The sequence below is a fragment of the Pan troglodytes genome, chromosome 2, assembly GCF_028858775.2.
Source record: "Pan troglodytes isolate AG18354 chromosome 2, NHGRI_mPanTro3-v2.0_pri, whole genome shotgun sequence".
Classification (NCBI taxonomy): domain Eukaryota; kingdom Metazoa; phylum Chordata; class Mammalia; order Primates; family Hominidae; genus Pan; species Pan troglodytes.
In genome coordinates, this window is record NC_086015.1 from 53,229,702 (window position 1) to 53,255,011 (window position 25,310).

The 25,310-nt window shown below is 47.0% G+C and overlaps 1 protein-coding gene across 5 annotated transcripts in view; it reads left to right on the forward strand.

Annotated features, from left to right (window-relative positions):
• Nucleotides 1-25,310, forward strand: part of IHO1 (interactor of HORMAD1 1) — a 65,817-nt gene that overhangs the window by 5,515 nt on the left and 34,992 nt on the right. The window contains exons 2-3 of one of the 5 annotated variants that reach the window (XM_063806781.1): nt 1,490-1,707; nt 13,991-14,061. In XM_063806781.1, the coding sequence (XP_063662851.1) occupies nt 14,006-14,061 (56 nt within the window). In that variant the 5' untranslated portion in view covers nt 1,490-1,707; nt 13,991-14,005. Of the gene's footprint in view, nt 1-1,232; nt 1,708-1,988; nt 2,699-13,990; nt 14,062-25,310 lie in introns of those variants that run through there. The other 4 variants (XM_063806782.1, XM_001162713.6, XM_016941088.2 and 1 more) reach the window with 4 other exon arrangements.

Below are 25,310 nucleotides of genomic sequence, written 5' to 3' on the forward strand. Positions count from 1 at the left end.
GATCCTCCCACCTTGGCCTCCCAAAGTTCTGGGATTACAGGCATGAGCCATGGTGCCCAGCCATGTTTTAATTTTTATAGCTTTATTTAGGTAAAATTAATACACGATAAACTGCACATATTGAAAATGTACAATTTGATGCATTTCGATATATGTATACACCTCTGAAACACTGCCATCAAGAGAGTAAATATGGCCAGGCGTGGTGGCTCACACCTGTAATCCCAGCACTTTGGGAGGCCGAGGTGGGTGAATCACCTGAGGTCTGGAGTTTGAGACCAGCCTGACCAACATGGAGAAACCCTGTCTCTACTAAAAACACAAAATTAACTGGGCGTGGTGGCAGGCACCTGTAATCCCAGCTACTTGGGAGGCTGAGGTAGGAGAATCGCTTGAACCTCGGAGGTGGAGGTTGTGGTGAGCCGAGATTGTGCCATTGCACTCCAGCCTGGGTGAAACTCCTGAGAGTGAAACTCCATCTCAAAAAAAAAAAAAGAAGAAGAAGATAGTAAATATGTTCATCACCCCAAGTTTCCTTCTGCCTAGTCGTAATCTTTCCTTATGGCACTCATTTGCCTCAGGCAATGCCACACCTCTGCTCTCTGTCACTATAGATTAATTTGCATTTTCTCGAATTTTATATAAATGGGATCATACAGTATGTATTCTTTTGTGTTTGGCTTTCACTCAGCGTAATTATTTTGAAATTTATTCATGTTGTTGTATCCATTGTTCATTCCTTTTTATTGCTTAGTAGTTGTCCATTGTATGGATATGCCAAATCTCTCCTCTTGATTTTTTGAATCCATACACAAATCAGGTTTTCATCCTCACTACATCACTGTAACTGCTCCTACCAAGGTCATTCAAAGTTAATTCTAACTAATCTTCCCTGAACACATCCGCAGCATTTGTCATAGCTGATCTCTGCCTCCTCTTTGAAGCAGTTCCAAGTGCCTTCCAGAATGCCTCATTCTCCTGGTGTCTTTCCCCGTCTCCTGACCAGGCTTGCTCCAACTCCTTGGCTGCTTTTCCTTCATCTCCAAAGTCCTCTAAACTGGTGTGTCCTGGGGCTGAATCCAATCTCCTTTCCATTTATACTCCATTGGTGATTGCATCCTGTTTTTGTTTGTTTTTTGAGACAGGGTCTCATTCTGTCGCCCAGTCTGGAGTGTAGTGACGCGATCTCGGCTCACTGCAACCTCTACCTCCCAGGTTCAAACGATCCTCCCGCCTCAGCCTCTGAGTAGCTGGGACCACAGGCATGTGTTACCACGCCGGACTAATTTTTTGTAGAGCTGGGGTTTCGCCATGCTGCCCAGGCTGGTCTCAAGCATGTTTTTTGCTTTCTAAGTCATCTATAAGCACCAGAGGCAGAGTTACATAGATCCTTCCTGCCTACCCGCACTGTCCCTGCCCTCAGGCCACTCCAGCATCCAGCAGGCCAGAAACCTCAGAAGATTTCTTGCCTCCTTTCTCTTTCCTCCAGGGGCCCGGTTCGATGTCCCCATCTGCCCACAGCGCCTCTCGTGCCAGCTGCTCCGCCTGTCCTGCCCTTGCTCAGACCACCCAAGCATCATCCGTGCTCTGGCCCCTGGCCACCAGGTCCACCCCACATGCTGTCCTCACAGGTGGCGCCTTGCCATTCCTGGGGACCAGGGCCTCCTTGTTCTGGTCATACACAGTGGAGTGTAGGTCGAGCGACAAGTGAGTAGATCTGCATGCCAGGTGGGCCGAGGGTGGCCATTCCGGCGTGAGTGTGGGGGTGTGAGGGAACGTTGCATGGGCTGCACGTGGGCTGGGTGTGGCGTGCAGCGGTGTGGCGCCAGGCAGGCAGCTTGGCGGGGCCCACAATCAGCGCGGTTGAGACCATTAGTACGGTTAAAACCGTTAGCTGCCTGTCGCGGCGAGGGCGGGGCCCTGGGGACTGGACGGAATCCCAGTTGGTCAGAGGAGACCCTGGGGGCGGGGCCGCGCGTGTTGCCGTTAGGACAGTTAAAACCGTTAGCTGCCTGTCGTGGCGGGGCGGGGCCCTGGGACGGGACGGAATCCCTATTGGTCAGAAGAGGACCTGGGGGCGGGGCCGCGCGTGCCGTGGCAGAGGCAGCGGGACGCGGCCACCTCGAAGCCACGTCAGGGCAGCCCCAGGTCGGGCGCGTGCCAGCAGCCAGAGGTGGGGACAGGAGGGCTTTGGGCAGGGTGGGTTGGGGGAAGGCGGGGGGAGGGGCTGAGGAGCCGGATGGGGCCGTGGGTCTGGGTTCAGGATATCAGCGGTCCTCCCGGGCTTTCCCGGGACGTTGGTCTTGTAGTCCCTCCCCTGCCCTTTCTTTCCCTATGGCGATGGCCGCTCTGGCTCTTGAAGGAGGCTTCACTTCCGCGCTTATTCTTGGAGAGCAGTTTTCATCCGATTCGCAGGGGTCCGCGACCTCCTATCCCAGATCCCCGCCTGGAGTTGAGGAGTGAGACCGGGTACGCCCCGGGAGCCAGAGTGAGCGGAGACCCAGAGAAGAGAAGCCCGCTGGGATTTCTCTTTGATTATGAGTAGGGAAAACCCTGTGAGGCCTCTGGAAAGACATCAGAGGATTTAGTCTAGGAGCTCAGAGCGTGTCTCCAGGTGGAGAAGAGGCGGAAAATGAGAGAGGCGGCCGGCCATTAGTGTTTGAGGCGGGCCTGTGGCCACAGGGGGCCTGAAGTCTGAGTAAGAGACCTGATTTTTTCTGCTAGAACTTTCTGCAGTGGAGGAACGGGAGGGGCACCTGGAGGGCCTCACATCGCAGCCTCAAGAGTCTCGCAGTAGGCCGGCTGCGGTGGCTCACGCCACACTTTGGGAGGCTGAGGCAGGCGGATCTCCTGAGGTCAGGAGCTCGAGACCAGCCTGGCCAACATGGCGAAACCCCGTCTCTACTAAAAATACAAAAATTAGCCGGGCGTGGTGGCGCATGCCTGTAATCCCAGCTACTTGGGAGGCTGAGGCAGGAGAATCACTAGAACCTGGGAGGCGGAGGTGGCAGTGAGCTGAGATCGTGCCACTGCACTCCAGCCTGGGCGACAGAGTGAGACTCGGTCTCAAAAAAAAAAAAAAAAAAGAAAGAAAGAAAGAAAAGAAAAAAGATTGTCGCAGTAGAGTTGACGACGGTGGTCAGATGAGGTAGTCCATGCCACTCGGGGCGGCCCTCTCCCCCTCACGTGTTCCTCCCTTGTGTACCCACCCTGCCAGGGCCCTTCCCTTGTATATAGTTCCATTCCTTGCATGCACTCAACTTTTTCTCCCCTTTTATGCTTCCTTTAATAGGAAAGAGAGTGAGAGGTGAAAGTTTTTAATCTGTGCATTTCAGTTTTCATTTACCTTGGAATGACCGTGTTCCACCTTAGAACGAATACCTCTTCCTTACTAGTGCTGTACTAGCATCTTCAAGGAGAGCTTTAGAGAGATGGGATTTCCATCCTCTGGGAATTTAAAAGCCTATACAGGTAGCATGGAGATAAATACATGTACAAAAGAGAGATGAACCTGAGTTTGAGTACATCAAGCCCCAGCTGGTTCTTAGACATATTGAGAATAAGGGTGTACTTACCACAGTTTTTTTTTTTTTTTTTTTTTTTTTTTGAGACGGAGTCTCGCTTTGTTGCCCAGGCTGGAGTGCAGTGGCACGATCTCTGCTCACTGCAAGCTCCGCCTCCCAGGTTCACGCCATTCTCCTGCCTCAGCCTCCCAAGTAGCTGGGACCACAGGCACCCGCCACCACACCCGGTTAATTTTTTGTATTTTTAGTAGAAACGGGGTTTCACCGTGTTAGCCAGGATGGTCTCGATCTCCTGACCTCGTGATCTGCCTTTCTCAGCCTCCCAAAGTGCTGGGATTACAGGCATGAGCCACCGCGCCCGGCCATTTACCACAATTTTTAAAAATTGGGCCGAGTTGGCTGTGCGCGGTGGCTCATGCCTGTAATCCCAGCACTTTGGGAGGCCAAGGCGGGTGGATCACCTGAGGTCAGAAGTTCAAGACCCAGAAGTTCAAGACCAGTCTGGCCAACATGGTGAAACCCTGTCTCTACTAAAAATACAAAAATTAGCCAGGTGTGGTAGCACACGCCTGTAATCCCAGCTACTCGGGAGGCTGAGGCAGGAGAATCACTTGAACCTGGGAGATGGAGGTTGCAGTGAGCCAAGATCGCGCCACTCCACTCCAGGCTGGTCGACAAAGCGAGACTGCATCCCAAAAAAAATTGGGCTGGGTGTGGTGGCTCACGCCTGTAAATCACAGCACTTTGGGAGGCCGAGGTGGGTGAATCACTTGAGCTCAGGAGCGTGAGACCTGCCTGAGCAACATGGTAAACCTCTGTCTCTACCAAAAATACAAAAAATTAGCCAGGTATGATGGCGTGCACCTGTGGTCCAAGCTACTCAGGAGTCTGAGTTGGGAAGATTGCTTGAGCCTGGTAGGTGGAGGTTGTAGTGAGCCAAGATCGCAACATTGCACTCCAACCTGGTTAACAGAGTGAAGCCCCAGTTCAAAAGGAAAGAAAACCATATATTTTAAATTTGTGACTATTTGGCATATTTTGCTCCACAAAATCTAGTTGTAATTTAGTTCCTAAGTTTTTAACTCATTAAACAAGAAATGTTTTCAGAGCTCCTATTATGTTCCAGGAATGATTTTTAGGTTCTAGGGCTGTAGTAGTAAATAAAGAAAAAATTATTGTCCTCAAAAGAGCTTAATATTACATTCTAGTAAACATGGATATCTGTAGAGACAGAAAAGACAAGTTAATAGTGTATTAGAATGATGTAGTGTTACATTAGAATGATGTAGTATTACACTATTAGAATAGTGTAATAGTGTATTAGAATGATGATGTGTTGCAGAGAAAAAAGCAGGGGAGAGCCATAGTGATTGTCAAGAGGTTACTTCTTTTTAATTTTTTTTTTTTTTTTTGAGAAGAGTCTTGCTCTGTCGCCCAGGCTAGAGTGCAGTGGCGCGATCTCTGCTCACTGCAAGCTCCACCTCCTGGGTTCGCGCCATTCTCCTGCCTCAGCCTCCTGAGTAGCTGGGACCACAGGCGCCTGACACCATGCCCGGCTAATTTTGTGTGTGTATGTGTGTGTGTGTGTGTGTGTGTGTTTCATATTTTTAGTAGAGATGGGGTTTCACCGTGTTAGCCAGGATGGTCTCGATCTCCTGACCTCGTGATCTGCCCACCTCGGCCTCCCAAAGCGCTGGGATTACAGGCATGAACCACCGCACCCAGCCAATTATTTTTATTTTTTTCAGATAGAGTCTCGCTCTCTCACCCAGGCTGGAGTACGATGGAGCAGTCTTGGCTCACTGCAACCTCCGCCTCCTGGGTTCAAGCGATTCTCCTGCCTCAGCCTCCCAAGTAGCTGGAACTACAGGTGTGGACTACCATGTCCAGCTAATTTTTTGTATTTTTTTTTAGTAGAGATGGGGTTTCACCATGTTGCCCAGGTGGGTCTTGAACTCCAGAGCTCAGACAATTCTCCTGCCTCAGCCTCGCGAAGTGCTAGGATTACAGGTGTGAGCTACCACTCCTGGCCTAGAGGTTACAAGTTTGAATAAGTAATTTGAAGGAGATAGAGTTGTCTGTCATGCTGATATCTGAGGGAGGAGTGCACCAAAATAAGGGTGCAGCACGCAAAAGCGACATGAAACTGCTTGTGCCCAGCAAGGGAAAACAACAGTGAGGAGCCCCATAAGAGGCATGCAACAGGGTATAGATGGGAATGGTGGAGGGCTATGGGGAGATTACAGATGCCCCTGTAGGTAATCATAGATAATTCTGGCTTTTATTTTCTGTAGGGTAAGAGCAGTGGAGGATTTGAGCAGAAGGACTATGTGATCTGACTTAGGGTTACTGTAACTCTGGCTGCTTTGTAGGGAAGAGACTGGAGTGGGACAAGGGTGAAATCAGGGAGAGTGGTTAGGAGGCCATTGCAATAATCCAGGCTGGTGGCAGTGGAGTAGGGTTGCCGCATTTAGCAAATAAAAATACAGGACACCCAGTTAAATTTGAATTTAAGGTAAACAATATTTTTTGTATGTCTCATGTAACATTGGGAAATTCAAATTTTACTTGGTATTCTATTTTATCTGGCAACCTCCAGTTGCCAGAAAGGAGGGAGTGAGGAGTGGTCAAATTCTAGATATATTTTGGAGGAATTAGTATAGTATTTGCTGACAGATTGGATGTGAGACTAAGAAAAGGGAATTGAGGAGGACTTAGATTTTGGCCTGAGCACCTGGAAGATGGAAGTGTCCTTAAATAAAATGGGAAGACCACAGGAGGAGAGTGTTCAGGGGAAGTTATGAGGATCTTGGCTTTGAACATTGTCTTAGTCCGTTTTGTGTTGCTATAACTGAATACCACAGCTAGGTGATTTAAATAAATTTATTTCTCACAGTTTTTGAGGCTAGAAAGTTCAATATCAAGGTACCAGTATCTGGAGCTCACTTTTATAACAACCCACTCTAGTGATAATGAACTCACTTCTGAATGCACTCCGGTTTACCCACTTACATTAATCTATTCATGAGGCTGGAGTCCTCATGGCCTAATCACCTCTTAACAGTCCTACCTCTTAATACTATCACAATGGTAATTAAATTTCAACATAAGTTTTTGGAGGGGACATTTAAAACATAGCATTCAGCCACGTGGGTTCAGCATGTGAAAGCTGCATATATGGAGGGCCAGTTTTTCCATATATACTAGTTCTGCAGGGCTGGCTTCTGGACTTGAGTGTGTGTGGATTTTGGTATATTGTTGGGGTCGGGCTGTGTCCTGGAACCAATCCCCCACATATGCAGAGGGACAACTGTAGTTCCCTTAACTGAAGTTAATGATTACTACTTATGTGAAGGGATCCCCCCAAAATTTTATACTTTGCTTCTGAAAGAATTTTGGTGATGAGGAGCTGTAATCTGAAAGGGGCTTTTTCTGAGAGCTTATGGAGGAAAGTAAGGCAGATGAAATGATGCTTTGTTGGGGAAGATGTTACCAGACAGGGGTCCCAGTCCAGACTCCAAGAAGGGGTTCTTGGATGTCTCACAAGAAAATTTGGAGCAAGTCTACAGAGTAGAGTGAAAGCAAGTTTATCAAGAAAGTAAAGAACTGGGCCGGGCGTGGTGGCTCACGCCTGTAATCCCAGCACTTTGGGAGGCTGATGTGGGCAGATCACAAGGTCAGGAGTTGAAGATCAGCCTGGCCAATATGGTGAAACCCCATGTCTACTAAAAAAAAATACAAAAAATTAGTCGGGCGTCGTGGCAGGTGCCTGTAGTCCCAGCTACTTAGGAGGCTGAGGCAGGAGAATCACTTGAACCCGGAAGGCGGAGGTTGCAGTGAGCCGAGATCGTGCCACTGCACTCCAGCCTGGGCAACAGAGCAAGACTCTGTCTCAAAAAAAAAAAAAAAGTAAAGAACGAAAGGAATGACTACTCAATAGAGCAGTCCCAAAAGCGGCTGGTTGGCTATTTTTATGGTTATTTCTTGATCATATGCTAAACAAGGGGTGGATTATTCATCAATTTTCTGGGAAAGAGGTGGAGATTTCCAAGAAGAGGTTTCCTCTTCCTTTTAGATCATATAGGGTAACTTCTGGATATTGCCGTGGCATTTGTAAACTGTCATAGCGCTGGTTGGAGTGTCTTTTTAGCATGCTAATGCGTTATAATTAGCTATGATATGTGGTGAGGACGACCAGAGGTCACTTTTTTTTTTTTTGAGACGCTGTCACCCAGGCTGGAGTGCCGTGGTACAATCTCTGCTCACTGCAACCTCTGCCTTCTGGTTTCAAGCGATTCTCCTACCTCAGCCTCCTGAGGAGCTGAGATTACAGGCGTGTACCAACACGCCCGGTGAATTTTTGTATATTTTTAGTAGAGATGGGGTTCCACCATGTTGACCAGGCTGGTCTCGAATTGCTGACCTCGAGTGCTGCGATTACAGCGTGAACCACTATGCCTGGCCGTAATTTTTTTTTTTTTTTTTTTTTTGAGACAGAGTTTGCTCTGTTACCCAGGCTGGAGTGTGGAGTACAGTGGCACAATCTCAGCTCATTGCAACCTCCACCTCCTGGTTCAAGCTTTTCTTCTGCCTCAGCCTCCTGAGTAGCTGGGATTATAGGAGTGAGCCACCGCACCTGGGCAATTTTTTTTTTTTTTTTTTTGGTGAGACGGGGTCTCGCTCTGTCTTCCAGGCTGGAGTGCAGTGGCGCGATCTCGGCTCACTGCAAGCTCCGCTTCCTGGGTTCGCGCCATTCTCCTGCCTCAGCCTCCCGAGTAGGTGGGACTACAGGCGCCCGCCACCATGCCCGGCTAATTTTTTTGTATTTTTAGTAGAGATGGGGTTTCACCATGTTAGCCAGGATGGTCTCGATCTCCTGACCTCATGATCCACCCGCCTCGGCCTCCCAAAGTGCTGGGATTACAGGCATGAGCCCCTGCGCCCAGCAATTTTTGTATTTTTAGTAGAGATGGGGTTTCACCATATTGGTGAGGCTGGTCTTGAACTCTTGACCTCGTGATCCGCCCACCTCGGCCTCCCAAAGTTCTGGGATTACAGGCGTGAGCCACCGCTCCCGGCCATTTTTGTATTTTTAATAGAGATGGGGTTTCACCATGTTGGCCAGGCTGGTCTCGAACTCCTGACCTCAAGTGATCCACCCACCTCGGCCTCCCAAAGTGCTGGGATTACAGGCATGACCACTGCACCCGGCGCAAAGGTCACTTTAATTGCCATCTTGGATTTGGCGGGTTTTGAACAGCTACTTTCTTGCATTTTTTGTGATGAGCAGGGCCTTTGTGACCTGTATCGTTGCTGACCTATCTCATCCTGTGACTAAGAATGCCTAACCTCCTGAGAATGCAGCTCAGGTCCCAGCTTCATTTTACCTAGCCCCTACTCAAGATAGAGTTGCTCTGGTTCAAATGCCTCTGACAGGCTGGATGCAGTGGCACACACCTGTCATCTCAGCACTTTGGGAGGCCAAGGCAGGTGGATCACCTGAGGTCAGAAGTTCAAGACCCAGAAGTTCAAGACCAGCCTGGCCAACATGGTGAAACCCTGTCTCTGCTAAAAATACAAAAATTAGCTAGGTGTGGTGGCAGATGCCTGTAATCCCAACTACTTGGGAGGCTGAGGCAGGAGAATTGCTTGAACCCAGGAGGCAAATGTTGCAGTGAGCCGAGATTGTGCCATTGCACTCCAGCCTGGGTGACAGAGCAAGACTCTGTCTCAAAAAAAAAAAAAAAATGCCTCTGACAAAAAATGTGTGGAATACAGGTGGACAGATGAAAGTGGATAGGAAAAGCCAAGCTCATCTGCTTTAGTTTGTTACTTGATGACCGGTTATATTATTACCTTGTTTCATGTTGAAACTAGATCATGCATCAGCCAGCCCTGTGTTCTCAGAGCATTTTTTTCTTTCTGGTGAGGTCTTTTTTTTTTTTTTTTTTTTTTGAGACGGAGTCTCGCTCTGTCTCTAGGTGGGAGTGCAATGGTGTGATCTCGGCTCACTGCAAACTCTGCCTCCCAGGTTCAAGGGATTCTCCTGCCTCAGCCTCCCGAGTAGCTGGGACTACAGGTGCATGCCACCACGCCCAGCTAATTTTTGTATTTTTAGTAGAGACAGGATTTCACCATGTTGGCCTGGAGGGTCTCAATCTTTTGACCTTGTGATCTGCCCACCTCGGCCTCCCAAAGTGCTGGGATTACAGGTGTGATCTGGTGAGTTTTAGTCCTTGTAACTCATGCTGCATATTTTAGATGCTACCGATTTAATACTGGAATATTAACCAGGTATTCTGCAATATAATTTGTAGCATACCTTAGTCTGCCACTATTCAAAATTGTGATTGTTTTTAAAGAAATGTCTGTTTTTCAGCCCTTGTAAACGTTTAAAAATTTCTAGCCTTTTCCTTAAATAAAAATAGTCCTCATGATTCCTTTATTAATTTCTACATATAATATTTCTTTTTTTTTTTTGAGATGGAGTCTCGCTCTGTCACCCATGGTGGAGTGCAGTGGTGCGATCGCGGTTCACTGCAAGCTCTGCTTCGTGGGTTCATGCCATTCTCCTGCCTCAGCCTCCTGAGTAGCTGGGACTACAGGCGCCTGCCACCACGCCTGGCTAATTTTTGTATTTTTAGTAGAGACGGGGTTTCACCACGTTAGCCAGGATGGTCTCGATCTCCTGACCTTGTGATCCGCCCGCCTCGGCCTCCCAAAGTGCTGGGATTACAGGTGTGAGCCACTGTGCCTGGCCAAATTTCTACATATAATATTTCTAAATCAGTCTGGGTTTAGCAATAACTTGTATCTCTTAAGGGAAACATGCTTTTCTGTGTGTTCTTGCTCTGCATACAATTATTTCTTTCTGCCACTGTGGAATAAGCAGACCTCCATGACAATGCAATTTAGTTCCCTAGAACAGGGGTCTCCAACACCCAGGCCCCGGACCAGTACCAGTCAGTCCATGGCTTGTTAGGAACCAGGCCACACAGCAGGAGGTGAGCAGTGGGCCAGCCTGAGCTCTATCTCCTGTCAGGTCAGTGGCAGCATTAGATTCTCATAGGAGTGTGCATGAACCCTATTGTGAACTGCACATGCAAGGGATCTAGGTTGTGCACTCCTTATGAGACTCTAATGCCTGATGATCTGAGGTGGAACAATTTCATTTTGAAACCATGCCCAACCCCACCCGCAACCAATGTCCATGGAAAAATTGTCTTCCACAAAACTTGTCCCTGGTGCCAAAAAGGTTGGGAACTGCTGCCCTAGGACTCAAGGTCAGAGACCTAATGCCTGAGGGAAGAGAGTTTGCTTTCCATCCTGAGAAATCACCCTTAGCCATATTTTGCTAATTTGATCCATAATCACCTCTATGTGTTTTTTTTATCTTTATTCAGCTAACAAAGAACTTGCTTACTTTGCTCCTATTCTGTTTTCCCCACTTATGCTGTCCAGAGTTGCAACCTTTGTAAATCTAAACATCGACATCTCAAAATCCACCACCAACAGAGAGGGTACATGGGGCTTGATCCACTCAAGAGCAAGGAACAGTGTACTTTTTATGTAAACCATTGGAAAACTCCATACTTCATAGAAAGTATAAAATTGGATGATCTAAAGACCTCTTGTGTGGTAGGGGTTGAACAGTCATGACTGAATATAACTGACAGCTTCCTGACCTTTGTAGGACATCTTTCTTCTGGTTGAATTCTGGGAAGATGGACATCTCAGGCTTGGGTAAACCATGTGGTAAACACAGACATGCTGCACAAGTAAAGGCAGGATAACTAATCAAAAGGAAGAATATTACTTCATCTTCTACCACACATATATTGAATCTCTCCTGTTTAATCCAGTTAACTGGAGTTGCTGGTTTCATTCTCAACATTAAGGGGGGAGTTTGGTCATGTAGACTGAGAGAGACTACCTTTTTTACCTTCTAGTCATACAGGACCTCCTTAGACTCACCCCTTTGATGCTGGCACACTGTCACATACCTGGAACTATAAGGGCCTTTTAAATGCTTGCATTTCTGGCTGGGCACAGTGGCTTACGCCTGTAATCCCAGCACTTTGGGAGGCCAAGGCAGGTGGATCACTTGAGGTCAGGAGTTCGGCCCAGCCTGGTCAACATGGTGAGACCCTGTCTCTACTTAAAAAAAAAAAAAAAAAAAAAAAATTAGCCAGGAGTGACAGCACATGCCTGTAATTGCGGCTACTCAGGAGGCTGAGGCAGGAGAATAGCTTGAGCCCGGGAGGCAGCGGTTGCAGTTAGCTAAGATAACACCACTGCATTCCAGCCTGCGTGACAGAGTGGGACTTCATCTAAAAAAAAAAAAAAAGGCTTGTATTTCTAATTCCATGAGTATAAGGTATTTTGAGGTTTATATGTATTCGCAAAAAGCAAATGACATGTCTTTTTTTTTTTGAGAAGGAGTCTTGCACTGTCGCCCAGGCTGGAGTGCAGTGGTGTGATCTCGGCTCACTGCAAGCCCTGCCTCCCGGGTTCACGCCATTCTCCTGCCTCAGCCTCCCAAGTATCTGGGACTACAGGAGCCCGCCACCATGCCCGGCTAATTTTTTATATTGTTTTAGTAGAGACAGGGTTTCACCGTGTTAACCAGGATAGTCTCGATCTCCTGACCTCGTAATCCACCTGCCTTGGCCTCCCAAAGTGCTGGGATTACAGGCATGAGCCACCGCACCCAGCCTCTTTCTTTCGTTTTTTTTTTTTTTTTAAGAGACAGGATCTTGCTTTGTTGCCTGGGCTGGAGTGCAGTGGTGGGATCACAGTTTACTGAAGCCTTGAATTCCTGGGCTCAAGTGATCCTGCCGCCTCAGCCTCCCAAGTAGCTGAGACTACAGGTGTATGTTGCCATGCCTAGCTTGTTTATTTATTTAAATTTTTTATTTTTAATTTTTTGACATAGTTTGAGAGATAATTTTTTGAGATTTTTTTTTCTCCGTCGCCCAAGCTGGAGTATAGCGGCACAATCTTAGCTCACTACAGCCTTGACCTCTTGGGCTCAAGTGATCCTCCCATCTCAGCCTCCCAAGTAGGTGGGACTATAGGCTTGTGCCACCACACCCCGCTAATTTTTTTTTTTTGAGGCGGAGTCTCACTTGATCGCCCAGGCTGGAGTGCAGTGGCACGATCTTGGCTCACTGCAACCTCTGCCTCCCCGGTTCCAGTGATTCTCCTCCTCAGCCTCCTGAGTAGCTGGGATTACAGGCACCCGCCACCACGCCCAGCTAATTTTTTTGTATTTTTAGTAGAGACAGGGTTTCTTCATGTTGGCCAGGCTGTTCTCAAACTCCTGACCTCAAATGATCCACCTGCCTCTGCTTCCCAAAGTGCAGGGATTACAGGCGTGAGCCACTGCACCCGGCTTTTTTTTTTTTTTTTTGAGATGGGGTCTCACTCTGTCGCCCCAGGCTGGAGTGCAGTGGTGTGACCTTGGCTCACTGCAACCTCTGCCTCCTGGGTTCAAGCAATTCTCCTGCCTCAGCCTCCCAAATAGCTGGGACTACAGGCACGTCCCACCACACCCAGGTAATTTTTGTATTTTTAGTAGAGACAGGGTTTCACCGTGTTAGCCAGGATGGTCTGGATCTCCTGACCTAGTGATCCACCCGCCTCGGTCTCCCAAAGTGCTGGGATTACAGATGTGAGCCACTGCTCCTGGCCTCTCCATTTAGTTTTTTTTTTTTTTTTTTTTTGAGCTGGGGTCTCGCTCTGTTGCCCAGGCTGGAGTGCAGTGGCGCAATCTCGGCTCGCTGCAAGCTCCACCTCTTGTGTTCATGCCATTCTCCTGCCCCGGCCTCCTGAGTAGGTGGGACTACAGGCACCCACCACCACGCTTGGCTAATTTTTTCTATTTTTTAGTAGAGACGGGGTTTCACCCTGTTAGCCACAATGGTCTTGATCTCCTGACCTAGTGATCCTCCCTCCTCGGCCTCCCAAAGTGCTGGGATTACAGGCGTGAGCCACTGCGCCCGGCTTCCATTTAGTTCTAATTTGATTTCTGTCATCAGAGTTTTGTAGTTTTCCTCATATAGATATTGTATATATTTTTTCACAGTTATACCTAAGTATTTCTTTTTTGGGGGTGCAAATATAAATGGTTTTGTGTTTCTATTTATTTACTTATTTTTTTTGAGACAGTGGCGTGATACAAAAATTAGCCAGGTGTGGTGGCGGGTGCTTGTAATCCCAGCTACTCAGGAGAATTGCTTGAACCTAGGAGGCAAAGGTTGCAGTGAGCCGAGATCGAGCCACGGCACTCCAGACTGGGTGACAAGAGCAAAACTCCGTCTCAAAAAAAAAAAAACAGAAATTTTCACTAATTGGATGGGAATATAGCTGCTGGAATGTCTTCGTGTACATATAATAGTCACTAGTAATCTTTGGAAAAAATTATACTGTTAACTTTCTTAATATTCATCTATTCTTTCTAATAGGTATAACTATAAGAAATGAATTTTAATGTCTGGAATATCAAAGAGATGCTCAGTATTCCTTCAGGCTCTGGGTAAGTTTTCTGGTTATATTGTCTGATCCTTAAGAGGATTTTCTGGCCGGGCATGATGGCTCACACCTGTAATCCCAGCACTTTGGGAGGCCAAGGTGGGCAGATCACAAGGTCAGGAGATCGGGACCATCCTGGCTAACACGGTGAAACCCCGTCTCTACTAAAACTACAAAAAAATTTAGCCGGGCGTGGTGGCGGGTGCCTATAGTCCCAGCTACTCAGGAGGCTGAGGTAGGAGAATGGCGTGAACCTGGGAGGTGGAGCTTGCAGTGAGCCGAGATTGCGCCACTGCACTCCAGCCTGGGTGACAGAGCGAGACTCCGTCTCAAAAAAAAAAAAAAAGGATTTTCTAGTTTCATTGATTTCATAGAAAAAGGGTTCCTGGTCAGGCATGGTAGCTCACGCCTATAATCCCAGCACTTTGAGAGGCCCAGGTGGGTGGATCACCTGAGGTCAGGAGTTCACGACTAGCTTGGCCAACGTGGCAAAACCACATCTCCACTAAAAAAAATACAAAGATTAGCCAGGCAAGGTGGTGTGCACCTGTAATCTCAGCTACTGGGGAGGCTGAGGCAGGAGAACTGCTTGAACCTGGGAGACGGAGCTTGTGGTGGGCCGAGATTGGGCCACTGCACTCTAGCCTGGGCAACAGAGTGAGACTCAATCTCAAAAAAAAAAAAAAAAAAAAAAAGAGGGTTCCTTTCCCATCAGGTTATAATAATGGAAGTGTGTCCAGAATTGGTGGGTTCTTGGTTTCACTGACTTCAAGAATGAGGCCAAAGACCCTTGCGGTGAGTGTTACAGTTCTTAAAAGCGGCATGTCCGGAGTTTGTTCCTTCTGATGTTTGGATGTGTTCGGAGTTTCTTCCTTCTGGTGGGTTTGGGGTCTTGCTGGCTCAGGAGTGAAGCTGCAGACCTTTGCGGTGAGTGTTAACAGCTCATAAAGGCAGTGTGGACCCAAAGATTGAGCAGGAGCAAGATTTATTGCAAAGAGTGAAAGAACAAATCTTCCACAGTGTGGAAGAGGACCGGAGCGGGTTGCCACTGCTGGCTCAGGCATCCTCCTTTTATTCCCTTATCTGGCCCCACCCACATCCTGCTGATTGGTCCATTTTACAGAGAGCTGATCGGTCTGTTTTACAGAGAGCTGATTGGTCTGTTTTGACAGGGTGCTGATTGGTGTGTTCACAATCCCTGAGCTAGACACAAAAGTTCTCCAAGTCCCCACAGAGCACTGATTGGTGCATTTACAAACCTTGAGCTAGACACAGGGTGCTGATTGGCGTGTTTGCAAACCTTGAGCTAGACACAGAGTGCTGATTGTTGTATTTACAATCGCTTAGCTAGACATAAAGGTTCTCCAAGTCCCCACTAGATTAGCTAGACACAGAGCACTGATTGGTGCATTTACAAACCTTGAGCTAGTCACAGAGTGCTGATTGTTGTATTTACAATTCCTTAGCTAGACATAAAGGTTCTCCAAGTCCCCACCAGATTAGCTGATACAGAGTGCTGATTGGTGCATTTACAAACCTTGAGCTAGACACAGAGTGCTGATTGGTGTATCTATAATCCTTTAGCTAGACATAAAGTTTCTCCAAGTCCCCACTAGACTCAGGAGCCCAGCTGGCTTCACCTAGTGGATCCTGCACTGGGGCCGCAGGCGTAGCTGCCTGCCAGTCCCACACCATGTGCCCACACTCCTCAGCCCTTGGGTGGTCGATGGGACCGGGCACCATGGAGCAGGGGGCAGTGCTAGTCAGGGAGGCTGGGGCCACGTAGGAGCCCATGGTGGGCCGGCACTGCTGGAGGACCCGGTGCTACCTCCACAGCTGCTGGCCCAGGTGCTAGGCCCCTCACTGCCTGGGCACAGTGTGGCTGCTCTGAGTGCAGGGCCTGCCAAGCCCATGCCCACCTGGAACTCGAGCTGGCCCGCAAGTGCACATGCAGCCCTGGTTCCTGCCCGTGCCTCTCCATCACACCTCCCTGCAAGCAGAGGGAGCTGGCTCTGACCTCGGCTAGCCCAGAGAGGGGCTCCCATAGTTCAGCGACAGGCTGAAGGGCTCCTCAAGCATGGCCAGAGTGGACGCCAAGGCCAAGGAAGCGCCGAGAGCAAGCGAGGGCTGCCAGCACGCTGTCACCTCTCAGAGGTACCTCATACAGACTCTTCTTCTCTTCCTCTCTTCTGTATCTGCTGCATCTTCTTGTGCTTTTTTTATTCTGTCCATTACAAAAGTGGTATGAATCCAGCTCTGTGTGTTAACTGAGGAATGACTTTGTATCTAGCATTGGGCCTGTTAGTGTCAGAGAAGGTCCAACATCTGGACACTCAGTCCAGTTGCGGCAACTGCTACTGAAATAGCAAGGAGCAAAATCGAGATGATGTTCAGATATATGTTCAGTTGTACAGTGCAGTTTATGGGTACTGTGGAGATTAAGAGGCACTCTAGGTATTGACAAGGCTCATTGAGGTATTGTCCTCTCAACTACTCCACTAAGGTACTTACATTGGTGTCTACCATCCTGCAATAAGCTTGCCACTGCTAACTTAGTGAGTATGCCTGAGAAGTAGGGTATATTTAAGGGATTTGTAATTGCTTATTATATGCTCTTATCACTGGATAGTTTCTTTCCTCTTTAACACCTTCCTGAAGTTATCAATTGATCAGAAACCTAGAGCACTGTTTTTTTTAATTTCTCAAAAAGAAAAAAATGCTTACAGTTGATAGGGAGTAGTGAAAAACTATCTTTATTTCTAGATCATATATATATATGTGTGTGTGTATATATATATATATATATATTTTTTTTTTTTTTTGAGACGGAGTTTCACTCTTGTTGCCCAGGCTGGTGTGCAATGGCGTGGTCTCAGCTCACTGCAACCTTCACCTCCTGGGTTCAAGCAATTATCTCACCTCAGCTTCCCAAGTAGCTGGGATTACAGGTGCCCGCCACCACGCCCAGCTAATATTTGTATTTTTAGTAGACACAGGGTTTCACCATGTTGGAAAGTCTGATCTCAAACAACTGACCTCAGGTGATCTGCCCGCCTCAGCCTCCCAAAGTGCTGGGATTACAGGCATGAGACACCATGCCCAGCAAATCTTCATTAAGTCCAATTCCTCTGTTGGACTTTTTTGTTTTTGTTGCTGCTTGTTCCTTCAGTATCATATCCAAGATTGCCAAATCCAATGTCATGAAGCTTTTGCCTTCTCTCTCTCTTTTTTTTTTTTTTTTTTTGAGATGGAGTCTCACTCTGTTGCCCAGGCTGGAGTTTAGTGGCACGATCTCGGCTCACTGCAACCTCTGCCTCCCAGGTTCAAGCAATCCTCCTGCCTTAGCACCCCCAGTAGCTGGGATTACAGGCATGCGCCACCATGCCCAGCTAATTTTTGTTTTTTTGTAAAGACGGGGTTTCACTGTGTTGGCCAGGCTGGTCTTGGGACTCCTGACCTCAGGTAATCCAACCGCCTCAGCCTCCCAAAATGCTGGCATTACAGGCGGGCCATGCCTGGCCTTCATAGTTTTAAAATATAAATCCTACATAATTTCAGTAGGCTCACAAAACTGTTCCCAGCCTACCAAGCCTAGCTAATTATTCTCTTTGGCCCAAGAGGAAAATCATAGAGAACTATTTTGAGCAATGATGGTGTTACCCATATTATATGTTTGTAACCCATTACTTAGTTTATCTCAGGGAATGTTTCTGTTACCAAAACACCAGGGGTTCAGTCTAGGTCCTGCTGCTCGCCACACAGAAAGCCAATCACTGAGATGAGGAGTATTACCAAGGAAGAAGGCTTTAATTGGGTGCTACAGCCAAGGAGATGGGAGCTTAGCCTCAAATCCATCTCCCTGACTAAAATTAAGGGTTTATTTAGCAGGGAGGAAATGTAACAATTTGTAAGAAAACAAGAACTAGGGAGGGGCAAGGAGGCATCTAGTGCAGTGATCTGGTGAGTTTCAGTTATTTGATACTTTTTTGAGAGGCCTGAAGGTCCTTTCCTGAGGAAGGAACTCAGATAAACAAATGCAAGTTTCAAGCTTTAACAGGAGAAGGGTCAATTTCTACATTTATCCAAAAACAACTGTCTATGGGACTAGGGCTGGTTTCATTTCTGAGTAAAAATAATCACCCTTCTCTATCCTGAACTATTAGAGTCTCTTTCTGTTTTAATAATAATGTTTATATCAAAATAGAAACAAGTAGTATTAATATTATAAAGGTTTCTTTGGCTCACAATATGTACTTATATGTTATCTAATTGCTTTGAATTTAACATTTGATAAAGGAATGATTTGTGTATGTGTTTTAATGCAGCAGTCCCTAACCTTTTTGGTAACAGGGACCAGTTTGTGGAAGACAATTTTTCCACAGACCAGGATATGGAGAAATTGTTTCAGAATGATTCAAGTGCATTAGATTTATCATGCACTTTGTTTCTATTATTACATTGTAATATATAATGGAATAATTATGGTCAGGCACAGTGGCTCACACCTGTAATCCCAGCACTTTGGGAGGCCGAGGCAGGCATATTGCTTGAGGTCAGGAGTTTGAGACCAGCCTGGCCAACATGGCGAAACCTTGTCTTTACCAAAAAATACAAAAATTAGCCGGGTGTGGTGGTGGGCTCCTGTAAGCCCAGCTACCCGGGAGGCTGAGGCACGAGAATTGCTTAAATGTAAGGCCTAACACCATAAAAACCCTAGAAGGAAACCTAGGCAATACCATTCAGGACATAGGCATGGGCAAAGACTTCATGACTAAAACACCAAAAGCAATGGCAACAAAAGCCAAAATAGACAAATGGGATCTAACTAAACTAAAGAGCTATGCACAGCAAAAGAAATTATCATCAGAGTGAACAGGCACCCTACGGAATGGGAGAAAATTTTTGCAATCTACACATCTGATAAAGGGCTAATATCCAGAATCTACAAAGAAATTAAACAAATTCACAAGAAAAAAAACCCCATCAAAAAGTGGGCAAAGAATATGAACAGACACTTCTCAAAATAAGACATTTATGCAACCAATAGACATATGCAGAAATGCTCATCATCACTTGTCATCAGAGAAATGCAAGTCAAAAACCACAATGAGATACCATCTCACGCCAGTTAGAATGGCGATCATTAAAAAGTCAGGAAACAACAGATGCTGGAGAGGATGTGGAGAAATAGGAACACTTTTACACTGTTGGTGGGAGTGTACATTAGTTCAACCATTGTGGAAGACAGTGTGGCAATTCCTCAAGGATCTGGAATAGAAATACCATTTGACTCAGCAATCCCATTACTGGGCATATACCTAAAGGATTATAAATCATTCTCTGATAAAGACACATGCACATGTATATTTATTGTGGCACTGTTAACAATAGCGAAGACTTGGAACTAACCCAAATGTTTATCAATGAGAGACTGGATTAAGAAAATGTGGCACATATACACCATGGAATACTATGCAGCCATAAAAAAGAATGAGTTCATGTCCTTTTCAGGGACATGGATAAAGATGGAAACCATCATTCTAAGCAAACTATCACAAGGACAGAAAACCAGACAGCGCATGTTCTCACTCAAGTGGGAGTTGAACAATGAGAACACATGGACACAGGATGGGGAACATCACACACCAGGGCTGGTTGGGGGGTGGGGGGCTGGGGGGCTGGGGGAGGGATAGCATTAGGAGAAATACCTAATGTAAATGAGGAGTTGATGGGTGCAGCAAACCAACATGGCACATGTATACCTAAGTAATAAACCTGCACGTTGTGCACATGTACCCTAGAACTTAAAGTATAAAAAAAAAAAAAAAATTGTACAGCTCACTGTGATGTAGAATTAGTGGGAGCCCTGAGTTTGCTTTCCTGCAACTAGACGGTCCCATTTGGGGGTGATGGGAGACAGTGACAGATCATCAGGCATCAGATTCTCATAAGGAGCGCACAACCTAGATCCCTTGCATGTGCATTTCACAATAGGGTTTGTGATCCTGTTAGAATCTAATACTGGCACTGATCTGACAGAAGGCAGAGCTCAGATGGTAATAGAGACCAGCCTGGGCAACATGACTGTCAGTTCCCGGGTCTGGGTCCAGCCCATGCTGAAGTCCAAGGGGAGTGGGTGGATAAGCAGAAAGAACATTTGGGGGTCTGTAGGCAGATGAATATGATTTTATTCTGCAGCTTTCTCATTAGCAGCTTACTCTCACACTGGCTTTCTTATTAGCAGCTTACTCTCACACTCTCCGCCCTGTCTTGGCTGCTTGAGCTGGCTGCCCCCATGAGCAGCTGCGCAGCTGGCTCTCCCTTCCCTTCAGGGTCAGCAGCTTAACTCTTTCTCTGGGCACAAGCAAGCTGAGGTGTATCCTGGTTCCCACCTCTCCGTCTGCAAAGAAGGACAGCTCCGGCTCTCTCTCTCTCTTTCTCTGGGTGCCAGCATGCCCACCATGTCAAGCCATGTTGAGCTGAGCCAAGCCAAGCCCCCAAGAGACCCCTGTACAGTGTCAGCAGGACAGTTAATACCTTTTTTTTTTTTTTTTTTTTGAGATAGTCTTGCTCTGTCGCCCAGGCTGGAGTGCAGTGGATGCAATCTTGGCTCACTGCAGCCTCTGCTTTCTGGGTTCTAGTGATTCTCTTGCCTCAGACTCCCAAGTAGCAGGGATTACAAGCACGTGCCACCACACCCGGCTAATTTTTGTATTTTTAGTAGAGATGGGATTTCACCATGTTGGCCAGGCTGATTTCAAACTCCTGACCTTATGATCCGCCCACCTTGGCCTCTCAAAGTGCTGGGATTATAGACGTGAGCCACTGCTCCTGGCTGCAGTTATACCTTTTTCAGACAATAGTGGCATAGAGCCAAGTATGAACTTACACAAACAGGTTATATAACAAGTGGAGTTATGTACTTGCATACCAAACTTGCTGAGTCATGCAGGCCTGGATATCTGCCTCGGCCTATTCTTTGAGTAAAGCACATCCATGTACCTTACAAGGACAAAACCCTGTCTCTACAAAAAATAAAAAAATTAGCTGGGCGTGGTGATGCATGCCTACTAGGGAGGCTGAGTTGGGAGGATCACCTGAGCAGAGGTTGCAGTGAGATGGGATCATGCCATTGAATTCCAGCCTGGGTGACAGAGCAAGATCCTGTCTCAAAAAATGAATAAATAAAAAATAAGAGGCTCATGCTTGTAATCCCAGCACTTTGCAAGGCTGAGGCGGATGGATCACTTGAGGTCAGGAGTTTGAGACCAGCCTGGCCAACATGGTGAAACCCCATTGTTGGGAACAGGCCCCCAAGTCTGGCCATAAACGGGCCTCAAAACTGGCCCAAAACAAAATCTCCACAGCAGTGTGACATGTTCATGATGGCCTTGACGCCCACGCTGAAGGTGGTGGGTTTACCGGAATGAGGGCAAAGAACACCTCACCCACCCAGGGCAGAAAACTGCTTAAAGGCAATCCTAAACCACAACCAATAGCTTGAATGATTTGTGCCTTAAGGACATGTTCCTGCTGCAGATAACTAGCCAGAGTCCATCCGTTTGTTTTGGCCCATCCCTTTGTTTCCCGTAAGGAATACTTTTAGTTAATATATAATCTATAGAAATAATGCTTATCACTGGCTTGCTGTCAATAAATATGTGGGTCAAACTCTGTTCGGGGCTGTCAGCTCTGAAGGCTGTGAGTCCCCTGATTTCCCTTTCCACACTCTATATTTCTGTGTGTGTGTCTTTAATTCTTCTAGTGCCGCTGGGTTAGGGTCTCCACAACCGAGCTGGTCTCAGCAAGTGGTGCCCATACGTGGGGCTCGAACCCTGGCCAAAGGGTCACCAGAGCAATGGTTGGAAAACGTAGAGCTAAGCTGGAGGACACCTGAGTACTCTTAAGCAATCCCTGTGGTGAGTAAGAAGGGGAGCTCGGAAGCATCAGGGTAACAATGGGACAAGTGTGGGCTCTGGTTCTTTCCACCTTGGAACCTTTCATACTAATGATGAGGAGGAAGGAAAGTATAACAAAGTAATAGAAGAGGTAATGGAGCAGGTTTGCTTGCCAGCTAAAGCTAAAGTGGCAAAGGAGGAAGAGTTTCATCCCTACCCTTCTGCACCCACTCCTTATTTTGAAGAAAAAGAGTGGCCTGAGCCTCCAGATCTTTCTTTTCTGGAGGACACTGGGTGAAAAGTGGTTGCCCCAGTGACTGAGCAGCACCTTGAGCAACCGCTCTCAGTTCTATTCAGTCAGGAATTCAGCAAGCTAGACAAGAGGGTGATATAGAGGCTTGGCAGTTCTCTGTTAGGATACACCCCACAGATCAACAGGGAAATATTATAGTTACATTTGAGCCTTTTCCTTTTAAATTCGGGAAATGCCATGAGGGTCCCGTCCCGGGCCCTGTTCCAAACTGGGGCATTTCCGGCTCAGGCAATTCCCTCATCCGTGTACAATGCCTGTCCCCCACCACAGCTGGTAGTGCCGCAGTAGATTTGTGTCCAGAATTTATTCCTTCCAGCAGGTTCTTGGTCTCGCTGACTTCAGGAATGAAGCCGCAGACCTTAGTGGTGAGTGTTACAGCTCTTAAAGATGGTGTGTCCGGAGTTTGTTCCTTCAGATGTTCAGATGTGTCTGGAGTTTCTTCCTTCCAGTGGATTTGTGGTCTTGCTGACTTCAGGAGTGAAGCCATGGATCTTTGTGGCGAGTGTCACAGCTCTTAAAGGTGGTGCAGACCCAGCCAGCCATGGTGGCTCATGACTGTAATCCCAGCACTTTGGGAGGCTGAGGTGGGCGGATCATGAGGTCAGGAGATCAAGACTATACGGCTGACACAGTGAAACCCCATCTCTACTAAAAATACAAAAAATTAGCCGGGCGTGGTGGTGGGCACCTGTAGTTCCAGCTACTCGGGAGGCTGAGGCAGGAGAATGGCATGAACCTGGAAGGCAGAGCTTGCAGTGAGCTGAGATAGTGCCACTGTACTCCAGCCTGGGCGACAGTTCAAGACTCTGTCAAAAAATAAAAAATAAAAGGTGGCGTGGACCCAAAGAGTGAGCAGCAGCAAAAGAACAAATCTTCCACAGTGTGGAAGGGGACCCGAACGGGTTGCCACTGCTGGCTCCAGTGGCCAGCTTTTATTCCATAATTTGGCCCTGCCCACATCCTGCTGATTGGTCCATTTTACAGTGAGCTGATTGGCCCATTTTACGAGTGCTGATTGGGCCATTTTACAGAGTGCTGATTGGTGCATTTACAATCCTTTAGCTAGACACAGAGTGCTGACTGCTGCGTTTTTACAGAGTGCTGATTGGTGCATTTACAATCCTTTAGCTAGACACAGAGCGCTGATTGGTGTATTTTTACAGAGTGCTGATTGGTGCGTTTACAATCCTTTAGCTAGACACAGAGCACTGATTGGTGCATTTTTACAGAGTGCTGATTAGTGCATTTACAATCCTTTAGCTATACACATAGTGCTGATTGGTGCGTTTTTTACAGAGTGCTGATGGTGCATTTACAATCCTTTAGCTAGACACAGAGCGCTGATTGGTGCATTTACAATCCTCTAGCTAGGCAGAAAAGTTCTCCAAGTCCCCACTTGACCCAGGAAGTCCAGCTGGATTCACCTCTCAATCCCCCCTCTAAACAGGACACCCCAACTGCTGTTGGGAATTGGGTGATGACCGCTATAGCTACTTCCTGCTGGTTAGGGGCGAAGAAGGGGCCCTGCTGTGGTAGTGTCCTCCAGAGGGGAACTCTCTAGGCCAGCCAAAGGGCCAGTGGGTCAATCCAGGGGTCCTTGGTAGAAGTTATTAGTTGAGCTCATTTGGGGTTCCATTTGTGAGACCATCTATAGACTGATGGCCTCGATACTAGAGGAAACAAATTTGACAAGGATGTTAAAACACAGGGCCCAAAGGCGAGTAATAGCAAGATGGCTGTCAGGAGGCCTAGAAAGGGGAGAAGCCTTGTCGCCCAACTCCAGAGGCTGGTATAAGAGTTTGAAAGGCACTGTCTGATTTCAGAAGCCTTTTCCTGTAAACGCCGGGTGGCATCTTGTACTATTGCTGACTGGTTAGTGTAAAAACAGCACTCTTACCCTAAGAAGGTGCAGAGTCCTCCTTTCTCAGCAGTGAGGAGGTCTAGGTCTCAGCAGTTTTGGAGAGTTAGTGATGCCAAAGAGTCTATTTGGGATTGTAGAGTAAGGATAGATTTCGTCATTTCTTGCAAACTGTCTGAGAAATCCTTTGAGAGTCTGTGGTAGTAGCATAATGAAGTAGATAAACTGGCTATTCTGGTTCCTGTAGCCGTAGCTGTTCCTAACCCTATAAGTAGGGGTATTAGTTGTATGGCTCTGCGCTGACGGATAGAGAGCTACAAAGCCAACAGTCATTTGCCAGGGAAGGATTGGACTGGTTTAACAGAGAGTGGGTTAAGTTGAGAGTCTTATACAGGTAATTAGGAGCTAGGGGAAGGGGAGGGGCAATTGTATGAGGTGTCCAAGGAAGCAGGAGGGATAGATAGGCAAAGAGTAAATAGGAAGGTAAGGAGGGTGCTCTGGAACACGAGATCATTTTATCCAGTCTGAGTTAAAGGTGGGAGTAAATTGCTGTCAGAAGGAAGGAAGATAGAAAAAAGGTTGATGTGATTAGGATTTGCATCCCAGCAGGAGCTACAGTATGTAGTCCTATTGTAAAGAGTATGGTTAGTATGCTGCTTAATAATATTATGAAATAGTAAAAGGATTCCATTAAAGGGGCAAGGAGAAGTATTAAAGATTATGTAGGTTTTCACTTATCTTTTTTAAGGAGGAAAGGGTTTTTCCTCAGGATCAGTGGTAGGAGCCTTTTTAGTCTGGGATATTTCCTTTCAAAATAGGAGATGCAAGTCCTCCAATGGTTCGCAAGTTTATTGAGGCTGGTCTGGCTGATCTTGGGACTCCTGAACTGACGGTCCTGCAGGTTCCGCAGGGGGCGTCCAAAATTTAACTTGATTGTAGTGAATCCAAGATTCCACTCCTGCCACCTTAACTGCAGTGGGGGTAGGAAGGATTACCGAGTATGGTCCTTCCTACAAAGAATCCATAGATGGAGAGGTAGATGGGAGAGATTTGACCAACACTAGATCTCCTGGTTGAAACAACTCTGTTCCCTTTTCTCTGTGACATCCTTCAGGTAGGTTTTTAAGGTTTCATTGATATTTTGCCAAAGAAGTTATGTCTTTGACCAAGTTGGCTGTTTCCTG